Here is a 27,725-nt window from a genome sequence, read left to right as displayed (position 1 = left end):
TCACCCCCCCCCCCCCTCGCCAACGGTCAGCGCCTGGGTTGGTACCTCATGGGTCCAGGTCCCCCTATTTCCCTGCTTGCCTCGCTGGCGCAGGCGACAAAAGGCTGACTGAAGACTTCACGGAAGACTCCATTAGGTAAGTTCTTCTGACTGAGGCAAGTACATTTCCCTTTTCTCCCTTAGAGACTTGCAACCTCTGGAGACCCTCCATTTTTGGCACACCTTTTCAGGTTTATGGGGCTTGACTTTTATTCTGGGGCGAGCTGCGGCATCTTAGGGGGCATGCATTCTGTTTTTACACTGTGAATGTGTTTTTACTGCTTCACTGTGTGTGTGTGTGTTTACTGTGCGGCTATGTCCGCGGCACCTTATATGCAGCTGACCGTCGCGGCGCTCGTTCTGGCCGGGCGCTCTGAGCGCCGGCTTACTTTCGTTTTCTCAGACAGCCGCTGCCGGCGTTTGGGCGTTTCACTCTAGCGGCACGGAGCCGAGTTCTCCTCACTGCAGCTGCCAGGGGACACAGACTAGGGTGAGAAAGTTCCTGTCTTTTTCTCATTATGTCCATACCCAGAGCTGTTCCTCCCTCTAAACAGAAAACTGGAATATCGGTGTCTTATTTTGTCTGTAAGCACTGTAATGCTAAGATGCCTGGCTCTACTGAGCCCATTTGCTCTCCACTGCTCCCCCAGACCCCCTGGTATCCTCACATGCCCTTTCGGTTCCGGTGGTTCAGCCGCCCCCCCCCCAGCCTGGGTTTCTTCTCTGATCCAGTATATGGCTTACTTGACTCAAGTCTCCCGTTCGGTGGCTGAGGCCTCCTGGGAAGTGACGTCCGCCTTGAAGGGGTCTGCCCTGCGCCGGCCCTCTCTGGGGGCCCGCTCCTCTTCCCCACACACTTCACGCTCTCACAAGCGTACTAGGGGTGCCTCGTCCGACTCTTCCATTGAGTCTTCAGATAGGCATGGGCGCTCCCCCCGTGGGTCCCGCCCCCCCTGTCATCTGGTCACAAACGTCGCTCCTCCAGAGGATGTTCTCGGAGTCGCCGCTCTACCACGCCAGGGTCACCACCCTCCAGGACTGCCTCCACTCGTTCACATTCTCCTGGTGAACTGGCTGACGAGGCTTCCGAATCGGCATCTGACTCAGAGGACCGCTCGGGTACAGTTGAAATGGTGAACTCATTGGTCGCAGCCATAAGAGACATCTTTCACTTAGAGGACCCAGGATCTTCGGATGTAACTCCTGAAGTATCCTTTCATTGTGCTAAGCCAGCACCTCAAAGGTTCAGCTTTCATGCTGACTTTGATGCCATTCTGGAATCTGCATGGAAACATCCAGACAAGAGGTTCCCGGGAATAAAGACTATTCAAGAACGTTATCCATTTGACAAGGATCTTGTCACTAAGGTGGTTTCCCCTCCTTCAGTGGATCCACCAATCTCCCGAATCTCTAAGGCTACTACATTGCCACTGGATGCCTACCTCCATGTGCCAATATTTCCAGGCCATCATTGGTATCTCCGCTTTGCGGTTCCGGAGGGGCATTTTCAATTTGTAGCCCTCCCCTTTGGCCTGGCCACGGCTCCTCGGGTCTTTACCAAGATCCTTGCGCCAGTGATGGCTAAACTGTTGCACTGAAATACAACAGGGCTTCGAAGTGAGCGCGCCATGCGCATTTGAGGCCTGAATTAGGGATTTGCATAGGGATGTATTCAATGGCTGTCCAGCAATACTGAGTTGTTGTTTTGCAACAGCTGGAGGCTCCGTTTTGGAAACAGTGCCATACCAGATGTTTTTAATGGATGGGCATTTGTAGTGTTATACTTTTTATTTTGTGTAGTGTAGTGTTTTTAGGGTACATTCACACAGGTGGGGGTTTACAGTGAGTTTCCCGCTGGGAGTTTGAGCTGCGACGGAAAATTTGCCACAGCTCATACTTGCAGCAGGAAACTCGCTGTAAACCCCAGCCCGTGTGAATGTACCCTGTACATACGCATGGGGGGGGGGGGGCAAACCTCCAGCTGTTGCAAAAGTACAACTCCCAGCATGATGCCTTTTGGCTGACCGTGCATGCTGGGAGTTGTAATTATTCAACAGCTGGAGGCACACTGGTTGCAAAACAGTTTGGTTGCGAAACAATGAGGTAAGCAAGTGTGCCTGCAGCTGTTGCAAAACTACAACTCCCAGCATGTACTATCTGTCTCATGACCCTGAACGTCATGCACGTGGTGCCTGCTGAACAATTTCAGCAGGTATTCCTGTCCAGTCCTTGCCCGGCAAGCGGCGGGGAATGGAATTCCCACGGGCGTACGCCCTGGGTATTTAAGTCCCAGGGAGCCAGCGCGTACCTGTATGCCCGGTGTCCTTAAGTGGTTAATGATGGGATAATATGCACTGTATGCACATATACTTAGTTGTTCCTCAATACCTGGCTAAAAACCGCCTTGTTCTCAGCCTTTGCTAGTAACAGTGCGTGGCATTTGCAATTCTGACAGTTGCACCCGATTATCTGACAAACCATAGTGACAAATCTATCATGTCTTTAGGGGATGTTTCAACAAATAAGTACAAGCTTCTCAGATCTTGTTGCTGTAATCGCTGGCAAGTGGCAGTGAACAGTGAATGGAAGCTACACCAACGCGTTTTCCTTCAGTTGCCCCTGCATGGAAATTCTACTATTACATCCTCCCCATTTCTATATTAGTGAAGAGCATCTAATTTGTTGTCTGGTTAGGATAGCCGAATGCTGGCACACTCACAATACAATACCTAATTCTGCAGCAATAGCTAATTGGTTTATTTTGTATCTTTACTAAAATATTTACATATGTAACATTTGTATCTTTCTCAGTCGTACCCCTGGCAACTGCCAAAATTCTACTGATGTGGACCTTCTTGGATCAAGCCAGAATGGTACTGAAGGACTTGCACAACTGACCAGCAGCAATGGAGCCAAGCCAGTGGAAGATTTTGGAGGCATGGAATCACAAAGTGTGCAGCTGGACCCCATGGAGCATGTTGGCATGGAGCCACTTCAGTTTGACTATCAAGGCAACCAAGTTCCAGTTGATTCAGGGGCCACTACAGTTGGCCTCTTTGACTACAATTCACAGCAGCAGGTAACTCTATTGTCTAAATGTGTGCCAGACTAATGCTTGGCATATACTATTTGTATATAATACATTAAAGGGGTATTCGGGGCAAAATCATCTAAAAAGGATAGGGGATAAGATGTCTGATCGCGGGGGGGCCCGCTGCTGGGACCCCCTGCGATCTCCCTGCATTCTATGCGGGGTTGAGTCTCCAGTTTCGGAAACCTCCAGGTTGACATCACGCCATGCCCCCTCCATTTATGTCTATGGGAGGGGGCGAGACGGACGGGTGCTGCAGGGAGATCAGCAGCGGGCCCCCTTTGATCAGACATCTTATCCCCTATTCTTTGGATAGGGGATAAGATGTTTTTGTCCGGAATACCACTTTAAATTGTGTGACTTCTTTTTCTTTTCAGTTGTTCCAAAGACCGAATGCCCTTGCAGTCCAGCAACTGACAGCAGCTCAACAACAGCAGTATGCCCTTGCAGCAGCACACCAACCGCACATAGGTAAGAATGGGAAAGTTGTATTGAATTTATTGTTTTGTAGCAAATCACTTTACTGATTGGTAACTGTCATTTGCTTTAATTCATACTACTCCTGTTAAGTGTCTTGTTTCTAGTGTCTGGTGTATTGTTTTTTTTTGTTGTTTTTTTTCCCCCCCTCTGGTTTAACAGGGCATTATTTATGAAGTTTATAGACAAGTATTTAAAGGTGTTTTCTGGTTTAAAAAACAATAATAATCTATCGGCTCCATTTGGGGACACAGGCCATGGGTGTATGCTGCTGTCTCTAGGAGATGTGTGACACTATGGCAACAAAAACAGTCGGCTCCTCCCAGCAGGATATACCTGCCTTCAGGCTCTGAGCCAATCAGTTTAAGCTTAGTGTCTGAAGGAGATAGACGGGTCTAGTTTGCTCCAGACCACGTCTTCTGTTTTTTTGTTTTCCTAGTTAGGGACGTGTTAGTTTGTTATTCCTTTTCTTTTCTGTTTTCAGGTGGGGACTCAGGGACTGCGGTTCCCCGTTTCCCCATTGCGAGTGAGGGGGCACAGACATTGCGTATATGCGCTGTTAACCCGCCCCCCCCCCCCCCTCGCCAACGGTCAGCGCTTGGGTGGTACCTCATGGGTCCGGGTCCCCCTATTTACCTGCTCGCCTCGCTCGTGCATAACAGCCAGGCGTGATGCAGGTAACTAAAGCTGACTGAAGACTTCACTGAAGTACTTTCCCCCCTTTTTTTCCTCCATAAGTACGAACTTGCAACCTCTGGAGACCCCCTGTTTTGGCCCACCTACACTTTATGGGCTAGCCTATGCAAGGGCTGTACTTTATTCTGGGGGAGCATTGTCACCTGAGGGAGCATTTTTTATGGGGCACTACACTTGTGTGTATGCTTGGTGCACTTCACTTATGTGTGTGCTTGTGCTACCATGTTAGCGTCTTATATGCGGCTGTCAGCCGCGACGCTGTATCGGGCCGGACGCTCTTTACTTTTGTTTTGTCGGCAGCGCCTTATATGCGGCTAATAGCCGCGGTGCTGCCGTGAGCCGGGCACTTCAGCGCCGGCTTACTTTCTCCTTCACCGTCAGTCTCTGCCGGCGCTTTGTCCGCCCACTCTCTTCCCCCGGGCGCATAAACGGCTGTCAGGTGCGCTCGGGACAAGGAGCGGGTGCCATGACAGTTCAAGGCCATCTATAGCTCTGCCCAGAGGGCTAGGAGCTCTCAGAGGCGCGAAGCAGCCTCCAATCAGCGCCATGGGCACGATTTTTAGTTAGAAGGGGTCAGTTAGTGAGTGCCTTGCTTCAGGCACACCCCTCTCTTCCTATTGGCTTGGCTCTTCACTCTCTTTCTAGCTGCTCAGAGCGAGTTCTCCTCACTGCAGCTGACAGGGGACACAGACTAGGGTGAGAAAGTTCCTATCTCCTTTTTTCTTTCTACATTATGTCCGTATCCAGAGCTGTTCCTTCCTCTAAACAGAAACCTGGAACTTCCGTGACTTACTATCTCTGTAATCACTGTAATACCAAGATGTCTGGCTCTGCTGAGCCCACTTGCCCTGCCTGCTCCACTGCTCCCCCAGACCCCCTGGTACCCCCTGATGTCCCTTCGGTCCTGGTGGGTTCAGCCGCTCCACCAGCCTGGGTTTCTTCCCTGTCCCAGTATATGGCTGACTTGACCAAAGTCTCCCGTTCGGTGGCTGAGGCCTCCCGGGAAGTGGCGTCCGCCTTGAAGGGGTCTTCCCTGCGCAGGACCTCTGGAAGGGCCTGTTCCTCGTCTCCACATACTTACGCTCTCACAAGTGTCCTAGGGGTGCCTCGTCTGACTCTTCCATAGAGTCTTCAGATTGACGTGGGCGTTTCCCTCTTGGATCCCGCCCCCCGGTCATTTGGGCACAACCATCGTTCCTCTAGAGGACGTTCTCTGAGTCACCGTTCTGCGACGCCAGAGCTGCGTACTCTGTCAGGGTCGCCCCCCTCCAGAACTGCCTCTACTCATTCTCATTCCCCTGGTGGACAAGGCTTCCGAGCCGGCATTTGACTCAGAGGACCGCTCGGACTCAATTGCAACAGTGAACTCTTTGGTGACAGCCCTAAGAGACACCTTTCACTTAGAGGACCCAGGATCTTCGGATGTCAATCCAGGAGTATTCTTTCATCGTGCTAAGCCAGCATTTCAAAGGTTCAGCTCTCACGCTGACTTTGACGACATTCTGGAAACCGCATGCAAACATCCAGACAAGAGGTTTCCAGGAATCGACAATTCAAGAACGTTATCCATTTGACAAGGACCTTGTCACTAAGGTGGTTTCCCCTCCCTCAGTGGATCCACCAATTTCCCGGATCTCTGGCAGATGCCGCTGCCTTCAAGGATCCCACGGATAAGAAGGTAGAATCCTTAGCGAAGTTTGCCACTGAAGCAGCTGGCTCTTCTCTTCTTCCCATCTTCGCCTCGACATGGGTGCCCAAGGGTCTGGCGGAGTGGTGCCAAAAGCTCCATCAGGATATCCCCCCCGGAGGATCTATCTGCTCTAGCTCTCCAATGCTCTAAAGCTGGGGACTTCCTATGCACAGCTTCCATGCAGGCAGCCCGTTGTTCTGCTTTTTCTGTGGGTCACCTAGCGGCTCTCTGCCGCTCTATGTGGCTTAAAGCTTGGAATGCGGATGCAGCTTCCAAAAGGTCTCTCACTGAGCTTCCCTTTACGGGCGGCCGTCTTTTTGACAAACGCCTTGATGAAATTATCTCTGAGGCAACGGGAGGTAAGAGTTCCTTGTTACCTCAAAATAAGGCTCGCCCTACTTACCAAAGGAAGCCCTTTTCTTTTCGGTCCTTTCGGACCTCTGGCTCCAGCAAAGGGTCCGGGCAGGCGTCCTGGCGGGACAGGAAGGCTCCCTCGTTCCGGCCACGCCCAGCTTGGAAGTCTGACTCCAACTGGACCGGCCGCTTTGCGCCCAAATCGGGCAACCGCAAGCCCACTTCTGCATGAAGTAAGGCCCCCACCCACGGTTTCTTCTCGGATGGGAGGTCGTCTCTTGTTTTTTCGAGACATTTGGACCTCTCACGTTCAGGACTCTTGGGTCAGGGATGTGGTGTCCAACGGTTACTGGATCGAATTCGCTTCCCTTCCGAGGGATCGCTTTTTTTGCTCCCAGGTCCCCCGGTCTCCTCCTCTGGCGAAGCAATTTCGAGCGGCTCTCCTGTCTCTGCTTCTTCAGAGGGTTATTGTTCCCGTTCCTCCAGGGGAACGGTTTCGGGGTTTCTATTCAAATCTTTTTGTGGTTCCAAAGAAGGATGGTTCTGTGCGTCCAATTTTGGACCTCAGGCGTCTCAACCATCACCTTCTCATCCGCTCCTTCCGAATGGAATATCTCCGTTCGGTGGTGGCGTCCCTGGAACAAGTTCCTTTCATCAGTGGACATCAAGGATGCCTACCTCCATGTGCCAATATTCCCAGGCCATCATCGGTACTAGGGATCGACCGATTATCGGTATGGCCGATATTATCGGCCGATAATCACGATTTTGGGCATTATCGGTATCGGCAATTACCTTGCCGATAAGCCAGTAATTCCCCATACCCCCGCACCGACCCCCACCGCGACCGCCCGCACCGCTCCGGCGACCGCCCCCACCGCGCCGCACGCCCCACCGTAGTGCTGGGCGTTTTATCGGTATGGATTTTTGCCCATATTGCTATACCGGTCGGGCCCCTCCCTCCGGCCTAGTACGCTGCATAGACGCCCCTACGCCGTGACGTCAGATGCGTCGCTGCGCACGGGCGTCACTGCGCAGCGGCGTCTATGCAGCGTACTAGGCCGGAGCCTGCCCGGAGTGGAGAAGAGGACCCCCGAAGGAGAACAGCCCGCACCGGTTCACCCTCCACCCGGAATGCCACCGGACACTACAGGAAGGAAGGATGGATGGCCCGGACCACCCTGACAGGTAGGGGGAGAGAAGCGGGTGGTGGCGGCCTATGGCACCGCAAAAGCCACTGCAGTGCATTGATTTAAAGCGCCCGCTTTAAATCAATGTTCTGCAGCGGTGTCGAGGGGGGATAAATAGCCGATAACTTATACCGGAAAATCGGTATAAGTTATCGCTATCGGCCCTAACCTCCACCGATTATCGGTATCTGCCCTAAAAAAAAACGATATCGGTCGATTCCTAATTGGTACCTCCGCTTTGCGGTTCCGGAGGGGCACTTTCAATTTGTAGCTCTCCCCTTAGGTCTAGCCACGGCTCCTCGGGTCTTAACAACAAAGATCCTTGCGCCAGTGATGGGCCTGTTACGGTCGAGGGGAATCTCGATGATACCCTATCTGGACAACCTTCTCATCAAGGCTCCAACCAGAGCCCAAACTCTGGAGAATCTGGACGTCACTCTCCACACTCTGATTCGCTTTGGGTGGATGGTCAACCGGGACAAGTCAGTCCTCCGCCCTACCCAGTCTCTAACCTTCCTGGGACTTCAATTCGACACTGCATCTGCCCGGATTTATTTTCCGCCGGACGAACGTCCGGATATCAGTCTCCATCCGCACTTTTATGGAAGTCCTGGCTCGGATGGTGGCAAATATGGAGGCCGTACCCTTTGCCCAGTTTCATTACCGCCCCCTTCAACTGGCGATTCCTTCCCGATGGTACAGGTCTCCTCTGTCCCTCGATCGTCAGATTGTTCTCCCTCGCAGGGTCAGTCAGTCTCTGCTCTGGTGGCTCCGTCCCCCCTTCTTCTCCAAGGGTGGTAGTTTCTTCCCCTTCACTGGCAGGTTGTTAAAACAGATGCCAGCCTGTCGGGCTGGGGCGGCGTGTTCAGGGATTGGGACGGTTCAGGGAAGCTGGTCTCCCCAGGAGACCCTTCTTCCGATAAACATATTAGAATTACGGGCGATTCTTCTTTGTCTTTGGGAGTCCCGTCCTGTCAGTGTTCAGTCGGACAACGCCACGGCCGTGGCGTACATAAATCAACAGGGCGGCACTCGCAGCTCGGCAGCCATGACCGAGGTGACCAAGATTCTCACCTGGGCGGAGAGCAAGGTTCTGGCCATTTTGGCAATTCACATTCCGGGGGTGCTCAACTGGGAAGCGGACTTCCTCAGTCGGTCCTCACCCGACCCCGGCGAGTGGTCTCTACATCCAGAGGTCTTCGCACAACTCTGCGACCTCTGGGGCATTCCGGACGTGGACCTCTTCGCGTCCCAGCACAATCGGAAGATCCTTCCTTTTGTGTCCAAGACCCTCAGGCTCTGGCCGTGGATGCCCTAGTGATTCCTTGGGCGGGGTTTGCCCTACCCTATCTGTTCCCTCCTCTTCCGCTCCTTCCCAGGGTGCTGAGGAAGCTCAAGGCAGAGGACGTCCCTGCCATTCTGGTAGCTCCAGATTGGCCCCGAAGGTTGTGGTACGCTGAAGTAGTCAGGCTCCTGGACGACACTCCACTGCGCCTTCCGCTCCTTCTGGACCTGCTCTTTCAGGGTCCTCTTTGCCACCCCAATTTACAGTCGCTGCATTTGACGGCGTGGCGGTTGAGACCGTGGTTTTGAGGGCCCGCAGGTTCTCTTCCCAAGTCATTCACACCATGCTCAAGGCTCGTAAGTACCACCGTACTTGGCAGTCTTATTTTCGTTGGTGTGAAGCTCAAGACTTCTCCCAGGTAACCTTCTCGGTTCCCCGTCTTCTCTCCTTTTTGCAGTCGGGGTTGGAACTAGGGTTGTCTCTCAGTTCCCTTTAAAGGTCAGGTTTCAGCCCTTATTGTTCTTTTCCAGCGGCCCCTGGCTTCTAATTCTCACGTCCGGACTTTCCTTCAAGGAGTGACGCATGCTGTTCCTCCTTATCGGTCACCCTCTCCCCCTTGGGACTTGAATTTGGTTCTGAGTGCCCTCCAGGGTACACCCTTTGAGCCCCTTGGAAAGTGGCATTTCTTGTTGCTATCACCTCCATCCGGAGGATGTCTGAATTGGCAGCTCTCTCCTGCCGTTCTCAGTTTCTGGTGATACACCAAGACAAGGTTGTTTTCCGGCCAGATCCCTCCTTTTTGCCTAAGGTGGTTTCGGCCTTTCATCTCAATGAGGACATTGTCCTCCCGTCTTTTTGTCCTGCTCCTTCTCATCCTAAGGAGCGCTTACTACACAAGCTGGATGTAGTTCGGGCTGTTTGGTCTTATCTCTCCATCACTTCTTCGTTTCGTCAGTGTGATTCCTTTTTTGTCCTTACGGAAGGTCGTCGTAAGGGACAACCTGCTTCCAATGCCACCATTTCTCGGTGGATTCGGTCTGCCATTTCGGAGGCCTATCGCTGTAAGGGGAAGATTCCTCCTTTCAGGGTTGTGGCTCATTCTACCCGTTCTTTTGGGGCATCCTGGGCTCTCCAGAATAGAGCCTCGGCCTCGCAGATTTGCAAGGCGGCTACCTGGTTGTCTTTCCACACTTTCTCGAGGTTCTACTATACTGATGCTAGTCTGGGCTGTAAAGTGATGCAGGCGGCAGTGGAACGGCCGTCTGCCTGACTGCTTATCTGCCCACCCAAGGGACTGCTTTGGTACGTCCCACGGTCTGTGTCCCCCAATGGAGCCGATAGAGAAAAGGAGATTTTTTTTTAACACTTACCGTAAAATCTCTTTCTCGAAGGATCCATTGGGGGACACAGCTCCCACCCTTTTGGGATTTTCCTTGGTTCTCTGTCCAAGGATGTGTTCAATTATGTTTTTTCTTCTGGTTCTCGGACAGTTTGGGGTTTTTCTTGACCTGTTAGTCTCCTCCTATTCCTCTGAAACTTAAACTGATTTGCTCAGAGCCTGAACGCGGGTAGATCCTGCTGGGAGGAGCCAACTGTTTTTGTTGCCATAGTGTCACTCATCTCCTAGAGACGGCAGCATACACCCGCGGTCTGTGTCCCCCAATGGATCCTTTGAGAAAGAGATTTTACGGTAAGTGTTAAAAAAAAATCTCCTTTTTGCCACAAACATTATAACTCTGCAAAGAAACAACCCACTGCTAAATACTTCCCCATCCACTGACAGTCTTGTTTGCAGTGTTCTAGCAATAACTTACTGTGGCTGCACGGGACTCTTGCAGCCAGTCAGTGCCTTCAGCCATCATGGGGTCTGCTACTGGCATTACAACTAGAGAGGAGCGAAGTTAGTGATTCGATTCTTCACAAACATCTCGACTCAGCGGTTGCTGACTTTAGCCTGCATAAATTAGTTCAGCTTTCAGGTGCTTTGGTGGGCTGGAAAAGGTGGATACAGTCCTAGGAGAGAGTTTCCCACCGGAGCACCTGAAAGCTGAACTCATTTATGCAGGCTAAAGTCAGCAACCGCTGAGCCGAGAAGTTCGTATCAAATCACTGTAACTTCGCTCTTCTCTAATTACCACTAAGCCATGAGGCCAGCAAGAACAGCACTCGACTCGTGAAGCCAGTGATGGCTGCAGTAGTTACTTGTTGATATGACAAGTCTTCACAGATATAGTGTAAGCAAAGACTGGTGGGTGGCCACTTAAGCATCTGTCATGGAGTTAAGTAAAGAATTATTATTTTTTTTTTTTTTTTAAACCAAAGAACCCCTTTTATTTATTATTTTTCTTTGTACAACATACTGAAACATAAGAGAATGATATTCAAATGTAAAAGATTTAGGTGAAACCCTGTAAAATGGCTTAATCATTGAACATTTTAATTTGGATTGTTAATGGATCTGACATTTATAGATAAGTGTTAGCCTTTAGATGGCAGCCTTTGCTTCTTTGAATTCTTTTGATTTTTGTTGGCTAATTCGTGGTTACAGGTAACGTTGCTCTTGTGCTGCTAATGTACTGAAGTTTGCTTTCACTGACAGGTATGTTTTCAGCAGGTTTAGCTCCCGCTGCATTTGTACCAAATCCTTACATCATCAGTGCAGCTCCTCCTGGAACTGACCCATATGCAGCAGGATTGGCAGCAGCTGCAACCCTTGGTAAGACTGGCACATATATGTTCATTGTCTGCAGACTTAAGGGGGTATCTGGAGGATATATTTTTTTATGAAGATTGCAGCTCAGTATACTTTTAAATATAGAGAAAACTTACATACTATCCTTGCTACTGCTGTCAGTGGCCGCAAGAGAAGTCAGTCTGTTTTCTTTTGTTTTTTTTTTAAGAACCCTGGGATCTTTATTAAAATTAAAAAAAGCCTGTATTGAATGTTAGCTTTATTAGGTAGTTTGTACCTGGTTATGCCATACTTTGTGTTCCACATTGTAAACATCATATCTCTCTCTCTCAAAAAACTGAACTATAAATTGGTTGCTTTTAATTTTTCAGGCCCTGCTGTGGTTCCTCACCAGTATTATGGGGTGACTCCATGGGGAGTATATCCTGCCAACATCTTCCAGCAGCAAGCAGCAGCTGCTGCAGCAGCAAGTAACTCTGCGTCCCAACAAAATAATCCACAAAATCAACAGGGCCAGCAGCAAGTATGTATTCTGCATGTGTTTGACCCCCTGTTTAATGTGTGCATGATTTTTCCTCTTGTCTCTGTTCACACCTCATGAATGTAGGTTTTCCCAAAAAATATTTGGCAATCATATGCATGAACTACAGAATGTCAATGGTTTTTGTTAGGATTTAAGACCATAATAAATTTTGTCTAAATCCTGAACTTGTGAATGTGGCCTTGTTTTTTCTTCTTTCTTTGGAGAATGAATGGGACTGTTAAAATGAGTGTTTACTTTAAAAACTGCAGTAAAGGTGTCCGTATCACTGTGCAGTCTGCACCTGTTTGTACATAGTGGCCCTGATTTACTAAGAGTGGAGTGGAGTTTTCCCAACACATAGTGTTCCATGTTATTTACTAAGGTTTCTCTACATTTTCCACTTTTCCCTACGTTATGCATTATTTTTTTTTTTTAAACACATGTTGTGAGGTTTTCCTCAGCTCAAATCCACCACATTTTCTGTGGAAACTTTAGTAAATATGTAGGGATTTTTAGAAAAAATTTCGGTGACACGCCCCCTTTTACCGGCGACCACGCCCTTTTTCAAATTTTTTACGTAAAATGGAGAGTTGGTCAGGATTTTTTTCAATTCTGGTGCACATCCCGACAAAACATGTTGGGTCTACAATAGTAAATCAGGGCCAATGTGTTCCCAGTTATGAATGCCATGGTTTTCTTAATGTTACTTCTTTTATTTGTTCATTAGTGCCAGTCTTTGACCTGCATGTTCTCTGCACTTCTAGGTTCTTCGTGCAGGTGGGAACCAGCGGCCTCTAACCCCTAACCAGAACCAACAGGGACAGCAAAATGATCAGCTAGTGGCAGCAGCTGCTGTGAACTCTGCACTTGCATTTGGGCAAGGGCTTGCTGCTGGCATGCCAGGTGTGTTGACAATTCGTCTATATATCAGACTGCTAATCTTTTAGATAAGTGCAATCCTGCAATGCAGATGGGACTTGGACTTGCCGCTTTAAACATTGAATCACCAGCACTAGTCCTGGTTGATCCATGTGTAAGAGCATCCTTACTTGAATTAATTTATTTTAAAAAATATGTTCCTTGTTTGCAGGAAGTGTCCTTTTGTGAAAATATATTTATATAGGGATATATAAATGTGGGCGTGCCTAAAAAAATAACAACATCTATGATTGTGTAACAGTTTGGTATAGGGTCTAGAAGGTTATTTTATACAGATGAGTATGCACTGTTTTCTTCTAATGTAGATCTTTCCTTTTAACTGTTATGCACTTTTTTTCTGTGTGTAGGGTATCCAGTACTGGCTCCTGCCGCATACTATGACCAAACAGGAGCACTTGTTGTAAACACTGGGGCAAGGAATGGGCTCGGGGGTCCTGTTAGGTTGGTAGCCCCTGCACCTGTTATCATCAGTCCATCTGCCGCTCAAGCAGGTAAATTTATCTACAAATCTCACTTACATGCAAATTGGACTGGCTTACTGGCCAGTATTTATTTTTTATGGTGTTTCAACAGCATGGAGACAGTATGTGCATCATTAGATAAAGTTGTGTAAATTGATGTTTGTTATATCTGTGTAGGTAGATGTTGGCTAATACTTGGAACACGGTGTAGAGTTTTTGTACATGAAGTGTGGTCATTTATTTGACTTAGAATACCACTTGATGTTTATGTATGCTTAATATGTTTTTTCTTTTTGTTTTTCTTCACCCCTAGCTGTTGCAGCAGCAGCTGCCTCAGCCAATGGCCCAGGTGGCACTACAAATGGACCCTTTCGCCAGTTGAATTCCCAGCAACCTCAGGGACAGCCACAGCCGCAGGGCAACCAGAATCTGGCATCAAGCTCTTTTTATGGCAATAATTCCCTGACCAGTAATTCCCAAAGCAGCTCCTTGTTTTCGCAGAGTTCAGGTCAACCAGCAAACAGTTCGTTGGGGTTCGGTAGTAGTGGATCACTAGGGGCAACGCTTAGTTCAGCACTTGGTGGCTTTGGAACAGCAGGTAAGCTACAAGAAGCTTGTTTTTTTGCTTACAAGATGGATATAATTCTGTCATAATTACTATAGACGAGATTATGATTGTGTTTTTTTTCTTCTTCTTCATTTACTGTACACTAGTTGCCAATTCTAACACTGGCAGTGGATCTCGTCGTGATTCTCTTACCGGCAGCACTGACCTGTATAAAAGGACTTCCAGTAGCTTGAATCCAATTGGACATAGTTTCTACAATGGTCTTGGTTTTTCCTCATCTCCCGGTCCTGTAGGTATGCCCCTTGCCAGCCAGGGGCCCAGCCATTCCCAAACACCGCCACCATCTTTATCATCCCATGGGTCGTCTTCCAGCCTCAATCTTGGTAAGATATGCTTTTAAATATACCCATTTATAATTTAAATTTGGTATGTTATAAGGGCAGGTAATGTTGCCAATAAGCTGTTTTTATAAGTTGTGCAACTTCAAGGTTTTTGGCACCTGCTGTCCTTTCAGTAAACAACATTTATTTCTAGCAATAATATTTCATGGTATTTATTAACTCAACTATCATGTCTTTATTGTTCAGCAAAATGGAAGTATAGCACATGTTAAAAGGGCCTGCATTGATCCGATATTTATGGCATATCCTGTGAATATGCCATAATTGTCCCAGATGGGAATACCCCTTTTAACATGTTTAGAACAAGGGAGATGAACACGTGCCAGTATTATACCATGGTATTCCTTAAAAATCCTTAGAATATAATATAATTTTTTTTAAAGGAGGCCTGACTAATGGTAGTGGTCGTTACATATCTGCTGCACCAGGAGCAGAGGCAAAGTACCGCAGTGCGAGTAGTGCATCGAGCTTGTTTAGCCCAAGCAGCACACTTTTTCCATCTTCCCGACTCCGCTATGGCATGTCTGATGTAATGCCTTCAGGTAGAAGCAGGTTGCTTGAGGACTTCCGGAACAACCGCTATCCCAACTTACAGCTAAGAGAAATAGCTGGTCATATTATGGAGTTTTCCCAGGACCAGCATGGATCTAGGTAATTGTCAAAAACTTTTTTGTATCTTTTGTTGTGTCTGCTTATGTAACTAACTTATGCATTTATATTATCAGCGCTGCTAAGCTTCATGTTTTCTTGTCTATCAGGTTCATTCAACTGAAGCTTGAACGCGCAACTCCAGCAGAGAGACAATTGGTGTTCAATGAAATCTTGCAAGCGGCCTATCAATTGATGGTAGATGTGTTTGGGAACTACGTCATACAGAAATTTTTTGAGGTTAGTACTTTAGTATCTCCCATTTATGTGGGTCTGTTTTTAACAAAAATCAATGGTGTTTAGTTCATGGTTACATATGTCAGATTTCCTTCAATTATAGTTTTAAGAGCTTATTTAATGCATACTATGTTCTTTCTCAGTTTGGGAGTCTAGAACAGAAGTTGGCACTAGCAGAACGTATCCGTGGACATGTACTTTCCCTGGCTTTACAGATGTATGGGTGTCGGGTGATACAAAAGGCTTTAGAGTTTATCCCACCTGACCAGCAAGTCATTGTAAGTAAATTGCAGATTAAATTATCTTTTTTGTTAAAAGGTTGGTGATTCTTGAGCGCTTTTTCTGGAACTGATACCCTGTAGATCCCTCTTAAATAGTCTTCTGTGTCTTAACAGAATGAAATGGTTCGGGAGCTGGATGGTCATGTTTTGAAGTGTGTTAAGGACCAAAATGGAAATCATGTTGTACAGAAGTGTATAGAGTGTGTTCAGCCACAGTCTCTGCAGTTTATCATTGATGCCTTTAAGAGTCAGGTAGATATATAAAAATATATATATAAAGACTTCTTTTATGACAAATATATTGAAAACATAAAATGTTATGTTTTACACCGATTTGGAAATTATTGTCCAGGCTCACAGACCATTCACTTTTACAGGTGTTTGCACTCTCCACACATCCATATGGCTGCCGAGTTATTCAGAGGATTTTGGAGCATTGTCTTCCTGAGCAGACACTGCCTATCCTGGAGGAGTTGCATCAGCACACGGAGCAGTTAGTACAGGTATGTAATATACACAAGTGAATGTGTGGGCATGTGGAGTTTATAAAAGTAAGTTTTGCCATAAACTATTAACTAAGAAGGTTAGAACTATGCATGCTTTGCAGTAATGCAGTGAGTTGTGCAGCAGTCACATGGACTCCTTAACATGCAAAAGTTAAAACTAAATAAAAGTGTTTTTGTTTTCTAAAGAAAGCCATTGGCAACCTACAATCATTTCATGTGCCTTCTTTATGAAACCACTTGGATGCTGCCATCAAGGCATCTAAGGAGGTTTACACCAACATTAGACAGCCGAACACCCGCTCGGCATTTAGACTAGACAGTTATATGGCTGGGATTCCGTTTCACAGGATTTTTTTTTTTTTTTTTTGTAAACTGCCACTGCAGTTTTTGAAACAAAGCCAGAAGTGTATTCAAAAGGAATGGGGAATTAAATGGAAGGACTTATACTTCTTCTCCTTCATGGAACAACTTCCGGCTTTGGCTCAAACTGCAATGGCAGCATTCCAAAAACAACTGCCAAGGGATGTGTCTGGAGAAAATGACCCAATGTTTAAATCAGGGTTTTATGTTACCCTGAAAAAATGACTTTTGTTTCTTTTTGAATCATTTTCCATTTTGCTATCTATTTTATATTCCTGAAATCTTGCATTTCCCATTCTTGCCACGAAGCCTAAAACTAAGCTGAAAATGCCTGTTCTGTATAGATCATATCCTAGTAATGCCTTTCTAGAGCACAGTTAAAAGTGACACCAGTAAGGAAATAACACTGGCTGCTTAGCATTAGCTAGAGATCAGCATCCCCTTTCCTGTAGAATGACCTCTAGAAACGTCTCCCATTCATCTGAATGAGACAGGTCTGGTCTATTGCTGTTTATGGGTCCTGCTGTAAAGCATATCACTAAATGCTGTTAGAAAAAGACAGCTGAGGCTGTCCCCATAATAATACATAAGAAAATGTAAATAATAATAAATTACATTCATATTCAGTTAAATAAAATAATAATCATCTAGGCTACACATTCCCTAAGGGTGTATTCACAAGTACAGTATCTTGCACATATTTGATGTGCAGGATTTGGAGCTGCAGATTTCAATATAAACAAAATTACTAAACTAAGCTTCAAATTCTGTGCATCAAATATGCATATTTTCTGCAGCTGATTTGGCTACCCATTGACTTGAGTGGGTAGGCAAATACATAGAAGCAAAATCCAGCACGTGTGACCTTTCCCCAAAAGCATATTAGTGGTCACTATTAAAAAAAAAAAAAAAAAAATGAAATTCTGCATACCTGAGAAGTTTTTGCATCTTCATGAATTATTCTGATCAAGTTAAAGGGGTATTCCAGGAAAAAAAAAAAAAAATTTATATATCAACTGGCTCCAGAAAGTTAAACAGATTTGTAAATTACTTCTATTTAAAAATATTAATCCTTCCAATAATTGTCAGCTGCTGAAGTTGACTTGTTCTTTTCTGTCTGGCAACACTGCTCTCTGCTGACATCTCTGCTTGTCTCGGGAACTGCACAGAGTAGAAGAGGTTTGCTATGGGGATTTGCTTCTACTTTGGACAGTTCCCGAGACACGTGTCATCAGAGAGCACTTAGAAAGAACAACTCAACTTCAGCCGCTAAAAAGTACTGAAAGGATTAAGATTTTATTTACAGAAGTAATTTACAAATCTGTTTAACTTTCTGGAGCCAGTTGATATATAAAAACATTTTTTTTCCTGGATAACCCCTTTAATTTCATTACATAGTAAAGATCAGAAAGGGAACATACTATGTAAAAATCTTAAACATTTCTAGCACCAAAAGAGCCGTGAATTACTAATGTGCTCTGTATCACATGTTCTGTTGATATTCCTCACCCTTGTTCTCAATCTGTCCAGAACTGTGCAGTACCAGTGTTCTCTTCGCAATATTTTTTCTGTTTGCTCTTTTCAAATATCCCCTTCACACCCCAAAGCAATCTTATTGGTGTTCAAGATTACATCAGTTTTTGCCATGTGTTAGGTACCCACCTACTGAGGGTCAGGTACCCACCTACTTATTCTTTTTAAATTGTGTATTTGGGGCTTTTTTTTTTTTTTTTTTTTTTTTTTTTGTGCTATCTTGTTCAGATCCAGTTTGTCCCCTTAGACATATTATAAAAAATGTAGTGATTGGATGCTAGGAATAGCCCACAATAGACTGATTCTTCAGAAAGCATTTTAATGGACATTTATGAATCCAGAAAAATATGATTTTAAGACCTACAAAGTTAGTATAGTTACTTTAAGTTTAAACTGAATTTTTAAACCACAAACATGCAGTGTGTTTTCCTTGATAAGTTCTATAGCCCTGCCTCAGAAACTCTGGTGATCAGGTGGGCTTAGGCAACTTTGGACTCTAGCTAATAGGTGGCAGACACTCTCATCCTCCCTCTTGACATTCTATGACTTAATGGTGTATGCAGACTAGTCTATGTATTGAACACAATTATAATTTTGGTGATTCCAAATTTTCCACATTAGAGTACATTTAACTTTCAAGTGGTATATAAGAAAATAGGCATGGTGTCACAGCCCATCTTGGATTAGCACCTTTAAGGATCACAGCTCTGGTAAATTGAAAGCGGATTTGTTACTTGTGATAAAACTAGCAAGTTTTTGTTTCAGGCGCATTGATAAATCTGGTCCATTGTCTTTAACTGCAGACAAATTTAGTGTTTAGATCTTGCCGATATTTGTTTTAGAAAGGTTACAAGGTTTTTTCCTTATTTTTCTGGGTTTTAAAATCCCCACCCCCTCTCCAGGTCAGCACACATACAGTTCAGTAGTAAATAAAAATAAAAAGGACATTGTACCCCAAACAGGCCAAATAGCAACAAATATAAACATGGATTATTGGATTATATCTACCATTCCACCACAGAAGTGAGTCCGAAGTAATAAACATTAAAGTGATAGAAGGGTGTGAATGACTGGGGTCAGCCATGGAAGATAGGTCTTCAAAAATCTATAAGAAGCTTTGAGATTCTGTAAAGCCAGAAAGTTCAAACAATTAAAGTTGATCCCCATGATAGAACAACTTATCCCCTCCCCTCCGAGATCTCCCTCCTGGCTCTCCTCCTGAATAAAATCCTCAATGCATCTCTATATGAGAGCTGGAGTGCTGCAATTGGGAATCTCCGGCTCTCCCATAGAGCGGCATGGAGGGGGCAGTGGTTGACATGTTCCATTTAGGAGAGCCGGGGCCCCATAGAGGAGATTGCAAGAGGTCTGACACTTGGGGGGAGGGGATATGTTTTTCTATCCTGGTTTAACTAACATTAAGGCTAATTTACTAATGTAAGCATAGACAAATGACTTATGTGCTAACATTTGGCATATTTGCCTCAATTTTAGACATTTATAATATGTATTTGGCATAGAATATTGATGCAAAGTAAGCCAATAAGTAGTTTGTGTGAAAAGTCTAAAGATGTAATAGATTTATCGCACAGCATGAATCCCTATAAAAAAAACTTGGCGGACCTGAAGGAAGAGTAAACTTTGACTAGACTGTTTTTGGCATTTGCTTTTTTTGGATTAAGTGCTTTTCCTCTAATGAAGTGTTAAATGCTTCTATTTACTTTCATTTAATTTTACCTGTTTAATTTTTGTTTCAGGATCAGTATGGGAACTATGTTATTCAGCATGTTTTAGAACATGGCCGACCTGAAGACAAGAGTAAGATTGTTGCAGAGATTCGGGGCAATGTCCTGGTTCTGAGTCAGCACAAATTTGCTAGGTGTGTCATCCCGTAGAACAGAGCACTGAAATGTTATTTTAAATCTTTAAAAGCTTGGTGTATATCCTCCTTTATAGATGTAAAGAAGAAAAAAAATTGCCTTATGTTTAGCAGTAACTGGTTTAAAACAATGGTGAAAACCATAGAGCATATTTTGATTGCATCTTGTTAAATTTACATAGATCTCTGCATATATTTGTCAACAAGGATTGAGGTAGTGGAAGAGACAGGTTTGAAGTGAATGGGAGCTGCACTGCAATAATCCAGCACCACCACTACACAGTGAACAGAGCCAACTGCTTCCGGCTATGTATATCCCGCAGCACTGCCAAAAGATTGATCAGCAGAGGCACCATATATTGCCACCCAACCATTCAGACATTGATGGCCTATCCTGCGGATAGCCCATTACTGTACAGTGCCTGGAAAACCCCCATTTAAAGGGAACCTGTTCTAGATTTTACCATATATAACATGTGGCAACACATTATGTATGGTAAAATCTGCTTCCTCACCATCCTTGGGAGATGTTCGTGCTTGCAGGAATGGGGAGGATATATAGTTGGTGTGTCCCCTGAGCTTACCGAAATAGGTAAACTATACTTACCTAGTCCTGTCTTCTCTGGCTGTAATCATGTCCCCTCAGCATGACTGACAGCTTCGGCTTCCCAGAGATGGTGAGGAAGAAGATTGTACCATATATAATGAGTTGCCATGCATTATGTATGCTAAAATACGATGACAGGTTCCCCTTAAGGAGATGAAATGCTTATTTTTTAAAAGTAACCTTTCTAAACAATGTGTGGGATCCAGTACAGTGGATGGGCAAGGGCTTATCTTTAAAAAGTCATATACTTGGTTGACTGTTGGTTTTATTAGCGAACAAAATGTTTATTCTTCAGTATGAGAGAATACTAATGGCAGACAGCTAGATGTTTTTAACTGTTGTAAATGAGGTGTATATACATGTTCCTTTTTGTTGTTAAACTTTAATTTATTTTTTCTTTTTTTTCTTTCTTGGAACAGTAATGTGGTGGAGAAGTGTGTGACCCATGCCTCCCGCACTGAGAGGGCAATGCTTATTGATGAAGTTTGTTCAATGAATGATGGGCCTCACAGTGCCTTATACACCATGATGAAGGATCAGTATGCCAACTACGTGGTGCAGAAAATGATTGATGTGGCAGAGCCGGCACAGCGTAAAATTGTCATGCACAAGGTGAGAAATGTTATGTAGGGAAAAATTTTACTGAAGTGTATTAGGATTTGTGAGCTCTCTAGGCATGTCTTGTTCTGGTAAGTGCATTTTCTTAAACTACTTATTCCAGCCCTCTGTTATCCCTTTTAACTCTCAAGTCCTATGATGTATAGTTACACCATGGTGAGGAGTATGCAAAATGACCGATTCTTTTACAGTTTATGAAGTGCAAAAACTGCACTCTTTATAGATGGTGAGAAATTGCTGTTTTTAGCAGCCAGGACTCTTCTCTAATGGTGATCATGTCGATGCCCAACTTAACCCTTTAGATCATTCAATAAAAGTTGATCAGCTAATACAAAAGCCAAACATATAGGTGCCAGTTAGTTCTGGCGGGCTAACAGGGGAAACTGCAGGGCAATCCACAGGGTCCCGATCAGCTGGGATCACAACTGGAGGGTCCTTACCTGCTTCAGTGCCCTGCCATTGCAAGTATACAGGCAGCCTGTAATATTGGAGTGCCTATGGCATGGGACTGAACAGTGTTAGCAATTAAAAGACTGCATGTAATAATTGCTATGGCAACTAAAAATAAAGTGAGAAAATTTTGCAATAAATGTAAATAAGCCCTTCCCCTTATGTAAATAGAAATTAACTTATGTGGTATCGCAACTTGCGTAAATTTCCAAACTATTAAATAATAACTTTAATGAAAGTGCACAGTGAATGGTATAAACATGAAAAAAAAGTCAGAAGTCCAGAGTTGATGATTTTTGGCCACTCCATAAACCAGCAGAAAAATGAATAAGCGATCGAAAAGTCCCATCAAAACAAAAATGGTGCCAATAAAAAATGACAGATCACAGCAGAAAAAAAATTATCCCCCATACAGCCCAGTATAAGGAAAAAATCAGTGTTATAGGCGTCAGAAGAGGATAATTTTAGGCAAACTAATTAAACTTACAAATTTAAAAGTAGTAAAATCACTGTAATCTTATGGCCCTAGAGAATGTAGATAACGTCATTTTAACTGTTAAAGGGGTACTCTTGCCCCTAGACATCTTATCCCCTATTCAAAGGATAGGGGATAAGATGTCTGATCGTGGTGGTCCAGCCGCTGGGACCCCCGCAATCTCTCCTGCTGCAGCCCCGTTTCTCAGCTGCACGGAGTGAGGATCGCTCTGTGGCTGATGATGGGCGATGCAGGGGACTGAGTATCGTGACGTCATGCCCCTTCAATACAAGGCTATGGGAGGGGGCATGGCAGCAATCACGCCCCCTCCCATAGACTTGCATTGAGGGGGCGGGGCGTGACATCGCGATACTCAGTCCCGGTCCTCGCTATGTGCAGCTGAGAAATGGGGGTGCTGCAGGGGAGATCGTGGGGATCCCCAGCAGCGGGACTCCCGCGATCAGACATCTTATCCCCTATCCTTTGGATAGGGAATAAGATGTCTAGGGGCGGAGTACCCCTTTAAGGGGTGTCCCAGCTGTCAGACCCCCCCACGATCAGACACTTATCCCCTATCCTGCAGATAGGGAATAAAGGGGAGATTTATCAAAACCTGTCCAGAGGAAAATTTGCTGAGTTGCCCATAGCAACCAATCAGATCGCCTCCGAAAAATGAAAGAAGCGATCTGATTGGTTGCTATGGACAACTCAGCAACTTTTCCTCTGGACAGGTTTTGATAACTCTCCCCCAAAGAGTCTTTTCCTCCTTGCTACTGCAGCCATAGACAAAGTGCCTAAAATGAAAATTGGCTGTGTTCCTAAGGCCAAAACAACGCTGCATCATTGAAGGTTTAAAAATAATATAGGTAGGTATATACACAATCATGTGTATATAGAATACGTATTCCTCAAGGCTGGGCTTGATTATAGTATATTTTATAAAAGCTTGTATATCAAAAATAAATATTAAAGAAATGTGTGTGTGTGTGTGTAATATATATACAATATATGTGAAAAATGTAAAAATAATACAATAGGATTCGGTCTGTATATATTGTTTTTATTTATGAAAAAAAAAAAAAAAAAAAAATAAAATATATATATATATATATATATATATATATATATATATATATATATATATATATATATAATATAAAAATATTGGTTATTAGCTTGCTGCACCCTCTGCAGGGCCCTTGCTCAGGGCAGTATAGGCTATTTATAAAATAAAGTAAAATAAAGAGATAACAATTAAAAGAATAGGCCAAAACTACCAACTTGGTATTGGTATCTGTATATAGTTAGTATAAAGCAACAAAGTTCCTTAGACACTCGTTGGGAATACAGTGGTAGTTTCTGTATCTTTTATGCATGTAGGAAAAAAGTTTTCCAAAATGGTAAAATAGTCTTGTGTATTGTTGGTGCACAGCACCACTCACCGCCCTGTTCCTGTGAGGTCCCGATAGGTTGTAGACGGAGCTGGCACGGAAGCACCTGCCCTGGGGAAATAGGCCCGTCTCAGGGGACCTGTACGTAGTGTTCCGCTGTTTCCGATCCTCTGACTGGCACGGCTTGCGTCCTGCCTATAGTTGGTGAATGTAAGGGATCTGGAGAGATGTGTTGGAGCTGAAGGTGGATAGGAACTTGCGGGAGTAGCTGCCGGCGTGCTCCTGTATTAGCAAACATGCAGCAGTGGGTCTCAGTTAGCGAACCTCCAGCTGTTGCAAATGGTAAATTTTTCCTGTTGGTGTATGGCTTTAATGATCCAATATTATTCAGGTTAGACATCCAGCTGTTGCAAAACTACAACTCCCAGCATGCCCTTACAGACTGTACATGCTGAGAGTTTGTTTTGCAACAGCTGTAGGCACACTGGTTGTGTATCACTGAGTTTGTGACCTAACTCAGTGTTTCACAACCAGTGTGCCTCCAGCTGTTGCAAGACTACAACTTCCAGCATGTACGGTGCATGCTGGGAGTTGTAGTTTGCAACAGCTGGAGGCACACCGGTCGTGAAACACTGAGTTAGGTTAAAAAAAACTGAGTTTCACAACCAGTGTGCCTTCAGCTGTTGCAAAACTACAACTCTCAGCAGTCACCGACAGCCAACTGCATGCTGGGAGTTGTAGTTATGCAACCAGCAGATGCACCTTTACAACTCCCAGCATGCACTTTAGCTGTTTGTGCAAGCTGGGAGTTGTAGTTATACAACAGCTGAAGGTACACTTTTCCATAGAAATGTGCCTCCAGCTGTTGCAAAACTAGGAGTCCCAGCATGCCCATAAGGTAATGCTGGGAGTTGTGGTGGTCTGCCTCCTGCTATTGCATAACTACAGCTCCCATCATGCCCTTTTTGCATGCTGGGAGCTGTTGCTAAGCAACAGCAGGAGGCTGTCACTCATCTCCAACTGTTGATCCACGCCGGCGCTGCAGGTCAATCCCTCGCCCTCGCCGCTCACTGGAGACCCGATTGACCCGGAATCCGCCGCAGATCGCTGGGCTGAATTGTCCAGCGATCTGCGGCCATCGTCGACATGGGGGGGGGGGGGGGGCGATATGCCGCGATGCCTGCTGAACGATTTCAGCAGGCATCGGGCACCGGCTCCCCTCCGGCTAGCGGCGGGGGGCCGGGATTTGACAGGACGTACTCAAACGTCCTGAGTCCTTAAGGACTCAGAAAAGGGGCCGTTTGAGTACGTCCTGCGTCCTTAAGGGGTTAATATTTATTTTTGATATATAAGCTTTTATAAAATCTACTATAACCAAGCCCAGCCTTGAGGAATACGTGTTCTATATACACATGATTGTGTATATACCTACCTATATTATTGTTTAGGTTGTACGGAATACACAACCTCCACGTTAGTACTTACCTGGCACCAATAAGTCATTATTTTGGTTTTAGAGCTACCCAAATCTTAATTTTTCTTTCGAAGGTTTAAAAATACTTAATAGACACCCCTATGACATGGAGAATGGCAACTCAAGTCATCAATTTATTCTTTGGTTTCTACTGGTATAACACAGGCATGATACAATGTAAAATTCTAAGATATGCTGCAGCATTGTTTCATAAGGAATAAATGCACTTACTGAAATGGACATGTCCTGAAAGAAATAAGAGCCTTCAGTCTTATGAGTTTACAGCATAGTTGTATGACCTAACACATGTTCGTTCTTCTTTCTTAGATTCGACCACACATTGCCACGCTTCGTAAATACACATATGGCAAGCACATTCTTGCTAAGCTGGAGAAGTACTATATGAAGAACGGCATGGATCTGGGGCCAATGTGTGGTCCTTCCAATGGCATCATCTAGTGATCTTCCTGAACCCACTGTATCTCCCTATTTCTGCCCACTGCGTGGGAGATTCAGGGTGTAGCTCTAGCTTTCAGCAAATTTTTGTAAATGTCTTTAATTTTATTACACCTGATACATTAATTATTATTTTAAAGATCAACTTAACCCTCCCCACTGTATTTCTGTATAGAATCACTTGTACATATCTTGTACATGTCCCCCTCCCTTTCTGAATGCACGTTCCTCCATTGTGCAACAGAACCTTTGTGAATAAATTTGCTCTTCAAGAAATCCAAAAGGTTACAACTTTTTAAGCCAAAACGCATTTCCCCCCCCCCCACATTTGTTTTAAAACATACTTTGTTTAACCCAGAGTTCGCATCTCTATCCATGTGAACACATGTATATATATATATATATATATATATATATATATATATATATATATATATATATATATAAAATGTATGAATTTCTATACATTTCTTTTCCAAGTAAATTCTGTTTTATCGTGCAGATATTGGGATCGAGGCAGATGACCTGCCATTTTTACGACTGTATTTTGATTTCAAGAGACTTACTTTAGCATGTCCACCTTAATTCTAACCCTCTATACCCTTTTTTCGATTTGTATAAATATGTAGTGTATACTTGATATAGATATTTGCATATATATATAAAACTTTGTAGTATTTTTCTTTTAATTTTTTGGATGTTTAAATACAGATGTATCCTGCAGTTAGTGGACATAATCCCTTTTGACTGTAAAATTGTACATTTGTAAAACCTCAGTAATGTAAATGTGAGTTTGAAAATCGACATAACCCCCTTCCTTTTTGGTAAGAGAAAAGAAAAGATAAAAAAAAAAGGAGAAAAAAAAACTTTAGGCCAAACTGTGCAGTTTTCAGAATTCTTCTAAAGATATATTGGTCGTGATGTTGTAAATTGTAAATTGTAATTTCAGCCAGGCAAGACAAAACCGCATCTTCCCCTTCCCTTTTTTTAGTTGGTGTTTGATATATCATTTTACTTCCACAAAGAAGAAATTTGGATGAGTGTTAAATTTGCTCTAAATTAGCGCAGAACTCTTTTAAAATCAGCCAACTGCAAGTTGAATCTGAATTGAAACCTCAAATGAAATCTTGTTAGTTATTCTTTACTGTACAGACTCTGTTTTGTTTTGCATTTTGTCTCACTTGTAAGTTGCTGTAACATATTGTCCACTTAATTCTTTCTTGTTTGAATATACAAATGTAATAGTTAAACGGTGTATATTTACAACAGACATTAAATCCTCTTCTTTTGTGTATATTACAATTGAATTTTCCAAGCACACTTGTTTAACTGTATGTGTATAATTAAGAATCCCCTTTTCAATTGCCAGATGGAGATGTCGGCAGGCAATGGGGAAGGGGCATTATTGGCCCTGTGGATGCTTCTGATTTAGCAATTATTTTTTGTACTTTGTGTAGAATGTCTATAAACGATGTGTGATCTTTATTTTGAAAATTACAGAACTTTGGAATCTCTTCTTGTGGTCTGTTTCTATGAATTCAGCACAAGCCTTTTATTATTTCGTACACACCTGGGATGTTACACTGATGCTGCATACTCATGGCAATACAAAGGCTGTATACAATTTACCTGTACAAAATTTGATGTCAATATAAAGATCTGCAACGTGCATTGAATGTGAATGGAATCTGACATTTCCAGTTCTGTGCATTTGTTGCAGATCTGCAGTGTGAATTGTTCTGTTGTATGTTTCTACAGAACTTTGCTTTTCAATTATTACAACTGCCACTTTTGTACAATATCTCATTGAACCAAAGGCCAAATGGCCAGCACTCAAGGAACAAAAATGTAACAAATTGGGGGTGGTTGACAAATCAACTTTTGAAACTCAGTGCTTCAAAGGATGTTTCTATGCAGTAGCCCAGTGTAGATATACAGGCTCTCGCAGCGTTAACTATGTTTCAAAATGGTCTGATGGTATGCATTAATCAAAATATCATTTCATTTGTAAAATCAGAGAACTTAAGGATGGAAAAATAATGGAACACTCCCCTGAGGATGTGCATAATATTAATGCAACTATATGCAACTAAATCAAACCACTATGGGGGAGATTTATCAAAACCTGTTCAGAGGAAAAGTTGCTGAGTTGCCCATAGCAACCAATCAGATCGCTTCTTTCATTTTTGAGAGACCATCTCAAAAATGAAAGAAGCGATCCGATTGGTTGCTATGGGCAACTCGGCAACTTTTCCTCTGGATGGCTTTTGACAAATCTCCCCCTGTGAGGTAAAGAGTTTGAACTTTTGAGGGTTAGAGAGGTGGCTGATTTGGTGGGGAGCCTAACATTGCATGTATATTACAGATTTGTTCTGGATCCAGATAGTCTGAGGAAGGTCATAGG

The 27,725-nt window shown here is 44.3% G+C and overlaps 1 protein-coding gene across 7 annotated transcripts in view; it reads left to right on the top strand.

Annotated features, from left to right (window-relative positions):
• The window catches only part of PUM1 (pumilio RNA binding family member 1), a 60,735-nt gene extending 35,037 nt beyond the window's left edge, over nt 1-25,698 (top strand). For 4 of the 7 annotated variants that reach the window (XM_056557303.1, XM_056557298.1, XM_056557300.1 and 1 more), the window contains exons 7-22: nt 2,851-3,118; nt 3,508-3,601; nt 11,422-11,538; nt 11,886-12,037; nt 12,802-12,940; nt 13,324-13,467; nt 13,751-14,035; nt 14,152-14,388; nt 14,790-15,057; nt 15,165-15,294; nt 15,435-15,569; nt 15,687-15,824; nt 15,950-16,075; nt 19,729-19,850; nt 20,877-21,069; nt 25,193-25,698. In XM_056557303.1, coding sequence (XP_056413278.1) covers nt 2,851-3,118; nt 3,508-3,601; nt 11,422-11,538; nt 11,886-12,037; nt 12,802-12,940; nt 13,324-13,467; nt 13,751-14,035; nt 14,152-14,388; nt 14,790-15,057; nt 15,165-15,294; nt 15,435-15,569; nt 15,687-15,824; nt 15,950-16,075; nt 19,729-19,850; nt 20,877-21,069; nt 25,193-25,324 — 2,680 coding nt within the window. In that variant the 3' untranslated portion in view covers nt 25,325-25,698. The remainder of the gene's footprint in view (nt 1-2,850; nt 3,119-3,507; nt 3,602-11,421; nt 11,539-11,885; nt 12,038-12,801; nt 12,941-13,323; nt 13,468-13,750; nt 14,036-14,151; nt 14,389-14,789; nt 15,058-15,164; nt 15,295-15,434; nt 15,570-15,686; nt 15,825-15,949; nt 16,076-19,728; nt 19,851-20,876; nt 21,070-25,192) is intronic. The other 3 variants (XM_056557304.1, XM_056557302.1, XM_056557301.1) reach the window with 2 other exon arrangements.
• The last annotated feature ends 2,027 nt before the right edge of the window (nt 25,699-27,725 follow it).

The sequence above is a fragment of the Hyla sarda genome, chromosome 2, assembly GCF_029499605.1.
Source record: "Hyla sarda isolate aHylSar1 chromosome 2, aHylSar1.hap1, whole genome shotgun sequence".
In the NCBI taxonomy this organism is placed as follows: Eukaryota; Metazoa; Chordata; class Amphibia; order Anura; family Hylidae; genus Hyla; species Hyla sarda.
Note: the sequence above shows the minus strand (reverse complement) of the source record. Positions and strands in the feature narration are given on the sequence as shown.